Source organism: Epargyreus clarus, unplaced genomic scaffold (assembly GCF_041222505.1).
Source record: "Epargyreus clarus isolate Ecla_fem2 unplaced genomic scaffold, WU_Ecla_fem_2.2 ptg000010l, whole genome shotgun sequence".
NCBI classification, from domain to species: Eukaryota; Metazoa; Arthropoda; class Insecta; order Lepidoptera; family Hesperiidae; genus Epargyreus; species Epargyreus clarus.
In genome coordinates, this window is record NW_027332218.1 from 11,979,695 (window position 1) to 11,989,266 (window position 9,572).

Sequence of the window (9,572 nt, forward strand, 5' to 3'; positions counted from 1 at the left end):
TGTATACGCAAATGTGATGCGAAATAGGAATATATTCATTATAGATAACATTTGTGTGTGTCTCTTTTTTCTTGGTTTTTTTTTTAAATTAGCTTTATGGAAATTCTGTTGGGCCTAAATGCATCATGTAATTAATTGTATTTGTGGAGCTTCGAGATATTTGTAAGGAATAGGAGGGTTCCTTTCTTTATTTTTTTTTTTACGTTCAGTTTATGCTTATTACGAAGAATACCTTTCTCTTCCTTAAAATAGTTGATGTCAGAACAATGCAGCAGATATTCGAATTTTAAAATAAAATGTAATATGATAATATTGCAGCGTCAATGACCGGGCGGCGCATTACGACCGAGGAGGAGGCGAAGGCGGCTCTCGCGGAGCGCCGGCGCCGCGCGCGCGAGGAGCTCGAGAGGCAGGCCGAGCTCGAGAGGCAGAGGTGGCTCTTGGATTTTGTTTGCTCTTTTAATTATTATGAGCTCTGGGTGTTGTATTGATGTGAGAGGTGTCGTATGAATGTAACACGACATGAGCTGAGTATGAATGTAACATGTGAATATTTCAAAAATATGAGAGTGAATGTTTAATGTGGTTATTGAACTGAATTTTGTTGTGTATTTCAATGACACTCAAGAGCGTAGAAAGCGTTACAAGCGTCCCCTTCGTGACGCGCTTAAACCAATATTTACTTTAAAAGAATCATGAATATAGGGTCATTGGTAAAGAGTGTTATGTGTGCAGGTTGCAGCGCGAGGCGGAGGAGGAGGCGGCCCGGCAGCGCGCGGAGGAGGAGCGGCAGCGGCGCGACGAGGAGGAGGCGCGCGAGCTGGCCGCGCTGCAGCGCCGCGAGCAGGAGGAGAAGCTGCGCCGCGCCATCGAGGTAACCTCGCGTGTACACACACACTGTCCCGCGCGGAGGAGGAGGCGCGCGAGCTGTAAAACAAAGTTACGAATACGGTGTGAGCAAGTTAAACATGTCTTGCATGAGGAGTAAGAAGGTCTTATAATAATATTGTACTTGATTACGTCAAATATACAATTTAAGAAAAAAGGGAAAAAATTACAAAATAAAAACAAACAAAAATTGTAGAGGCAAAAGGAGATGGCTCAGCGTTTGCTGACACAGAACCAGGATTCCGTGCAGCGTTGTTTTTCAGCCACATCCTTGTCTCTCAGTTGTTAAGCGGGAATAAGAGACCGCCACCTTTTACAATACAGTTTTCACACAATTTGCATTACAATTTCTATTTATTTTCAATTTAATGTCATCTTAATAAATGTAATAATTTTAATCCATTCATTCACTTATAATTTTGTGTATTAACATTGCAGGCGCAACAGCAGCTGGAGCGCGACGAGGCGGAGCGTCGCGTGCGCGAGGAGGAGGAGCGGCGGGCGCGCGCGCGCGAGGACGAGGAGCGGCGGCGCGCGGCCGACGAGGCGGAGCGGCTGCGGCGCGAGGAGGCCGAGCGCGAGGAGCGCGAGCGCCTCGCCAGGAAGCAGCGCGTCGAGGCGATCATGGCGAGGACGAGGCTCAAGAAGGTTGGTACAATGGGACCGGGTGTAGAAATCTATTGAACAATATTGTAGAGCCCGCGCCAATATACGTCCGCTCCTAATATAGAAATGAATCTCGTCGTCATAGCAAATTGTATAACAACTTCAGAGCGGACTAGAAGTTTGGCGCGACTATACAAATGTATTGTGTATATTTTTGACGAATGTGGTTTTATAGATATTTAGGTAATTAGGTAATAAGCATTTAATAAATATTTTGCGAATTGGGTTGAGGAATCTATGGAATACAATATAGCGTAAATAGGTGTGTTCGGTTTTGAGAAATGTTTTATTGATATTACTTGTTATTAATATACGTGTCTTGGCAAATTTGGTTAAGAGTTGGTTTAGGAACGTTGTTGTAAAGTTATACTATTGTTCCTAATATAAACGATAAAAAGTAATGTGAGGAAATTTACATGCTAAAGGATACTCATTCGCAATATGCGAGTATGTATGATGTGTATATGAAGTCTAACAATTGACACTTGGCTAGCCTGGTACACAATGTTCTAATTCTTACCATTCTGAGAGGACACCTATGACGAGCACTGTGACAGACATAGTGACAAACTTCGATTTCGAACTTCCGACCTTACGATTGATAAGCCAAGTTGACTAAACAAGTGCATACACAAAATTGTGTGCAAACATTAACAAAAATCAAATATTTACACATTACCAGCAAGCGGAAGAAGACAAGAAGAAGCAAGAGAGCCAGCCCGCGGCCGCGGCGGAAGCCCCCGCCGCGCCTGCCCCCACTCCCGCGGCGGCCGCGCCCGACAACGGCAACGGGAACGCGCTCGCCGGGGACCTCATGCAGCTAGCCACTAGTCAGGTTAGTAGCACTACGTGGAGAGAAGGAATGTACGAAAGGGGGGAAGAGGGAGAAAGGTAGGTACGGATATCAAGGAACGCAAGAAATATGTCTTTTATAAGGTCAAATACACGGTCATTTTTTTTAAACAGATTTTAGTAGGGAACATGTATGCAGTCCATGTGATGGTAAGTGGTCACTGTTGCCCATGGACATTTCTGTCAACTTAATAAAGAGGGAGCTAACTGATAGCTAGGACACCGTCCCATACGTAGATCAGCATGCATCAAATAACAGGAACGCGCCCGCCGGGGACCTCATGTAACTAGCTACTAGTCAGCTTAGTGGCACAACGTGGAAGGAAGGAAAGGAAGGGGAGGGAAAGTTAGCCAGAGATTAAAGAACGAAAGGAACATGTTTTTGTTTACATGTTCCATTTTTTTTATTAGATTTAAATAGGAAACGAACAGTCCAACTGAAGGTAAAAAATGGTCACTATTGCGAATGTACATCTGTCAACTTAATAAAGAAAAAGAAGCTAATTGGTTACTAAGATACCGTTCCATATGTAGATTAGTATGTATCTACTCTCATCTACTGTAACGCAGAATTGCTTGCTAGAGATATTTGTGACGATGGTACCTTATTTCATAATGCCCAACAGTGGTACATAGACAATATTCTCGAATTAGCAAAATATATTGAGTATATTTTGGCTATCTAACCATCATCGTCGTGGCGTGATTTCGATTTATACAGTACTAATATTATAGTTATTTTTTCCAATAGCCCGAAGAAACGAAAGCGGTAGAAGAAACGCCCGTTAAAACGAACACGGTCGAGCCGAGCGCGGACTCGAACCCCACACCCAACAACGGTAACGTCACTGCCGACCTATTGGGACTGTCCGAGACAAATGATGTAAGTTGTTGTTTTAATCAAATATTTGTATGACACTTAATGTTTTATCATACATTGATGATTCTAATTTGCATGGAAGGTTATTGATGAAATTAATTATGTTTGGAACTTACGTCAAAATTAGAATTATAAAGTCAAAACTACACATGTACCAGTACGCAATGCGCTGATTGGAAATGTATAGGCAAATACGTAAACAAATACCAAAACAGTCATTTTTTGTAAAAACTCCTACTAAGTGTACAGATCAACATTAGTAATATCCATTCTTAGATATGATGGAACAATTTCTTTTATAACTAGTTTAAAACTAATATATCACATTAAAATTAAAATAATATAAATCTATTAAAACTATTTTCACAGTAAATTGGTTCCTGCAATTTTTCTTATTTTCAAAAAATGTAGTGCTGGTGTACATACATACACAATTAACGATTCTTAATTGTATAACCGTCTTTAACTTCTTGTATTTCAGAGTGAGGACAAAACAGCCGAGCAGACGTCCACAGCGACGAAACAGAACGACAACGCCAACACGAACAACACACAACAACAACAACAAATAATCGAGACCAACAACGGCAACCTGCATCCGTTGCCGACGTCAAACGTTGGCCACATATCGGCCAACTTCATCCAAACGGAGCGTATGTCTTCCGAACACCAAACTAAAATGGCAGAGAAACTCATCGACGACGATTTCACAACGCACAACGGTCACGGTACGCTGAACCATCCGCTCACGTTGCAAAACGCTATCTAATACCGACAGGTAAGGTAGAGATCGATCGGTGAGCTCTCGATACGTGCATATTGGCTGGCCGTGGTTGCTCCGATGTAAGAATGGAAGTGAGTGAGTTTAAGGCGAGAGTCGAGATTATATATCAATATAATCGCTGAATTAGTTTGGTTTTGTAGTAGAGACTAGACTCTTCAAAGCGGGTGAACATTAAAGAGAAAAGGCTCTTTAAAACATAATGTGTCAAGATTATGTGCTTGGGAAATTATAACTTCTTTTATGGCAATAATCGTTTAATCAAACTTTAATTCGATTGCTTTTTAGAAGTTAATCTCTTATTGAAATATATCAAAATTATGTTGAAAAAACAAAATTAGAAGAAATAAAAGTGTGTTAGGAATACGCCATTTTATGTAGCTGTATTTAAGTGAAGTAGTGGTAAAATAAAACGCACTTTATTGTAGAATGACACTAGCTTCTGTCCGTTCCACCAAAGCAAAACATTAAACTATTTTTTTTCTATCGCAATACGTGTTATACGCATTTTTTGCACTTTAAGGTACATCCAATTTATTATAACATTGCTTGAAATTGGATGTATAAATAATAAGGTTCGACCAAGACACTAGCAAACAACGCAGTGTAAGCGACCTTAAATTTTGAGATTAACAAAAAGTTTTTTATTGTTTTTTTTTCCTAAATTCAATACTGAACCCAATATCCATTTTCTAATAAGTCTATGGTCAAAAATGGTTTTTATCTAATGCGACTTTATAGACCTAACTGACATTCTACTTTTACCATCGGCAATTTACATCAATGCTGCATCACGCTTTGTTGATTTGTTGTATTTGGTCGCAGTATGCGTTTGTCGCAATAAGCGTTTCAATACTGCATTGCGTTTTTGCGTTCAGTTGCACCAATCAGCCAATTGTAGCTGCGATCAGCGCTTAAACGTGTACGTGTGTAGCTACATGTAGCTAAAACGAATATCGATCGCCGATGCTAAATGTACCAAATTTGCTGGGCCCTTAAAAATAGTATTACTATTACATACATTTCTCGCTGGAACGGCCAATGCACATATACCTAGTTTGTTTTAAATGAGGTGCCTTCAATAGCAATATCTATTGATATATTTCACTGGTGCTAAGTGTGTAAGTTTTTTTAAAGTTTTCTTTGACGCTTTTCGATTTTGGATTTCGCCGTAGACTTCGATTAGGATATGCTATATGAAATTTTAAAGTAAGCCGAATTTGTTTCGTGGTTAATTTGTGTGAATGTGAAACGTAGCCAATATGTATGCATTGAGAATGGTATGTTGAGTCCACAATATATGTTATTTTACATTACGAAGGTATAATATTTTTATGTAACATGAATTGGATTTCCATAATAACTAGTAGTATAATAAAAACAATCCAATTTATATAATGTTATAATACATATTTAGTTATCCTTTGTACTGTAAAATACATATATCGAGAGAGTTGTGTTAATACAAGTATAGCTTCATTTACATTTATAGACACTAAATGTCCAAGCTTTGTACCACGGACACGAAGATCAATACATTGTTTTAAAGTTTAAAAGTAAATTGACAATAGTTGGAAACGTACACGTGTCTGATTTTGTACGGAGTTTATTATTGTGTCTGTTAAAGTATGTGTCTGGGATCTGTGTTTGTGCCTATAAATGTAAATGATGTTTTATGGTTATGTAATTAATTAATGCATTTATATCGCAAATCCACGGTTCTCTTTAAGATTGTAAGCGTTATCAAGCTTTTTTTGTTTCGCTAAACGTAAGCAAAAGTTAATATAACCGATTAACCGTCATTATAACCGCTTAACGTTCCTCGTGTTACGAAAACCGAAAAAAAATATTTTCATACTGTTAAAAAATTTAATGATAATAATTATAACAATTCTCCTCGACTGTAGTAGTTAGCTGTACGTGAAAATATCAGTGACGGGAACGAAAGAATTTTTAAAATAACGTCATTAAATAATAATGATTCATTGATTTTTTTTCTTTTGCTAAAATGTAATCGTACGTTTGTTGGTATCATTATTAGGTTGTGTATAGGAGCACTGGTAATACAGTGTGTATTACAATAATTAATTTTTGTGTAAATTATAAGTTTTATTTATTGTGATTTTTTTTATTATTATTATTAAAAAATGTAATAATAATGATGATGATAATTCGGCTGTAGAACCACACGGCGTGTGTGGTGTGATAGGAAAATAAATTTACATGATGTGACGTTACCGATCCTATAGTAAATTGATGGGTAAAATTTATGAAAGTGACTATCATTTGAAGACACAATAAAAATGTGTCGAAAGCAATACGATCTCGCTTATAACTATACGCGATAATACTCGCAAAGTTTCTAAAACGCGTCGATTTTAAGCAATACATTTTTGTAGCTTTAATCTGTTTTTTATTTTTTAAAAGGTCCTTATTGCATTACAATTGTCAGTTGAACTATATGACATCTTTGTAACAAAAGCTGACTTTGTGTTTTCTATAGAGATGGTTAGAAATATTATTTATACGTGAAGTAAATTCTCAGGTACTTATTAATGCCAAAATGGTAAAATGTTTGCTTTTCTATGTCTTTACTTATCATGTCATCTAAAAGCGGCACATACACGTGTCTGAAAATGTAAAACCAATTGGTAACCAAGAGAAAACGATTATCGACGCGTTTTAGAAATTAAATGAGAACTTATATGAATATGGAATATAATCAGTACACAATGGCAATGTTCCAACTGTTTTTAATACTATTGGTAAGAAATTGTGACAAATAAATATACAATTTAGTAATCTGTTTCAAGTTGTCCTAAATTATCTACTTTTAATTTAATTTGGTAAATTATTATTAGCGTTGAATGTTTCTAATAAAAAAATAATGCTTTTATGATAACAATATGTGTTAGATATTTCTTAAATTGATGTTTTGCATTTCACAATTCTTATTATATTCATGACTTGTGACATTTAAATGTAACGATAAACTTCCTACTTAAAATATTAAATTATATGTCTTATCAATAAAAAAATGTTTGAAACCACAACTAAACTAATGGAAATCTAAGTAGATGATGTTATATTAAATAAAAACATGTCACTATTCAACATTTTGCATTGTATTGTAAATATATGCAACATCTCATTGTAGAAAATTTCAATTAACACAATTTAAACAATTTATTCTCATTACAAATTATTATTACAATTGAGCTTCATATGTTGAGAATGTTTTAAATCACTGGATATGACATTGCATAGATTAAAAGGTGTTTGTAAGGGAAGCAGATTTTAGAACTGCCTACAATACCTAGTCATTCTGGAAACGTGAAAGTATCAAAACTATTCATGATATTAAATAGTGTTAGGACCAGAGAACTTTTTTATGATGAAATTCCTATTTAAATTAGATCAGACAGAGCAATAATCTAACGAAAAGTTACTATACTCATTACAATATTTTTTTTTTAACCCTAGACTGATTTGATAATATTGTCAAAAGTCATGAGAACAAGGGAACTTTGGAATGAATAAATCTGCTCTCCTTATAAACATACCCTAAGGAAAGTGAAACGAAATATTGGGTCATTAAATTTTTGTAGAAAGTGGGGATAAAAATAATAAATTGCATACATAAATATTTTTATCGCGAACTAACACATGCAAAATTAATTTTAATTTAATCAATGACTATGATGACCCAAAATCTTACCTAATTACGACTTAAACATAAACAATAAAGATATTAAACGTACCTAGATTACATGCGGCGGTACCAAGAATAGGCGAAAATATACTGGACTTTTATCAACGTGTGCGTAATAGATGATGTGCACGTACACTATAATGGCATCTCTGTGTGTGGACTTATGGGCACACACACACGTACAGAATGTATGATTGTCTGCGTTTGGTAACATTGTCCCCTTTACTTTAGGTACGTATAATAACTTTATAAACAGCTATAATTTAAACAAAATACAATATTATTAAATAATAAGTTATTTAAACGACATGCATAAACAATTTTTGTATAATAAGTAGTTAGCGTTTATATAATGTAATAATCTATATCTGTTTCACCTTTTTTTTTTTCGATATAATGTTGCCTCCTTATAATTTCTTCGCGATTTTTTTTTAGATTGGTATTCCTTGTGATTCCGATTCGTGGCTTTTGGATCTAATGTTTATCAAAATTGCTTTATCAAAAAATAGTCCTCATCGCTTACGGAATTATGTATACATTGGTACATACAATTTTGATAGATGTTATAATTCTAGTTTATTAATACAATTTTTCATTGATTAAGTAGTTATGATAACAAATTACTATTAATAATTAACACTGGGAACGTTTTCTTCCCCAAAGTTGTATATTCCGTATTATTTTATCTTTAAGGTTTTTTTTTCTCAACGAAAGTTATGTTAATACAGTCGCAGAAGAAAACGTAATGCTCGTTTTGTATTGTTTTGTATGAGTTTTAATTTTGATAAATTCTTCACATGTTTTCTTTAATTTTCACCATTAAATAGGATAAATAATATTTTGATTTGAAAAGTATTATTATTTTGACGCAAAAATTTGCTATATTTTCTTTTGCGACTGTGTTCATTTTTACATTGTATCAGTAGGTACTGCTAATCTATTATTTTCGCATTTTATAAATATTACAATCATTTTCGAAAGTAAAATTGATGGCCAAAGTGTATCAAAGGCCACAACTATTTCTGACTTATGACAGGAGGACTGGCCTGAAGTATGGGCCATCTTACATGAGGCATTCCAACTAAGTTCTCAGGGGTAGCGACGCATTTGTGTTCGACTCAGATGGGATGCTCTTCGATCTGGTGTAGTCATTTCACATCTGCTTTGCTACTTGTAAAAAAATTGCCACTTTCCTTTAGAATGTATAAAATTGTCATGGAATGGACTGGAATCTAAGTCAGTAAGAATTTATGTACGTCTTGATGATGTTAAGAAATGTACTTGATTTAATGCATTAAAATTATTCGTATTTTCCATAATTATTTATTTATAGCATGTTCCTAAATCAGATTAGCGCATAAAGACTTGTTCTGCCAAACTATTAAATATTTTTTACTAAAACTAATTTTTAAATTATAATTTAGAGTCATGACTTTTAGACAATTTGCGTCTCTTTCTAAATGAAACAAAATTAATTTTAAGATTTATTTAGAGTCTGTAAAATGAAAACAGCGGGTCGGTCTAAAATTGCATTGTAGTAATTTTTTTATTCAACATTTTTCCGCGAAAGATACCAAAGCAATTTTTCGGAGAACTTTGTTTTTATGGGAAATAGATAATGCAATATGAACATGTATACTTAAAACTAACGATAAAACGTAGGCTGAAGAATGCACAAGGTTTTTTAGGTATTTTATTGTACATAGCCTCAAATGATAGCTTTAGCCTGTACACGAGTTTTGATAAATTCAAATGGGTGGGTTCGCTGTCGCCGGTGACACTGCCTCTACGAT

The 9,572-nt window shown here is 35.1% G+C and overlaps 1 protein-coding gene across 1 annotated transcript in view; it reads left to right on the top strand.

Annotated features, from left to right (window-relative positions):
• The window catches only part of LOC140745550 (uncharacterized), a 54,055-nt gene extending 49,481 nt beyond the window's left edge, over positions 1-4,574 (top strand). Inside the window, exons 13-18 of the mRNA XM_073077474.1 lie at positions 319-433; positions 736-874; positions 1,327-1,536; positions 2,237-2,389; positions 3,158-3,289; positions 3,768-4,574. Of these exons, the coding sequence (XP_072933575.1) occupies positions 319-433; positions 736-874; positions 1,327-1,536; positions 2,237-2,389; positions 3,158-3,289; positions 3,768-4,055 (1,037 nt within the window). The 3' untranslated portion in view covers positions 4,056-4,574. The remainder of the gene's footprint in view (positions 1-318; positions 434-735; positions 875-1,326; positions 1,537-2,236; positions 2,390-3,157; positions 3,290-3,767) is intronic.
• The last annotated feature ends 4,998 nt before the right edge of the window (positions 4,575-9,572 follow it).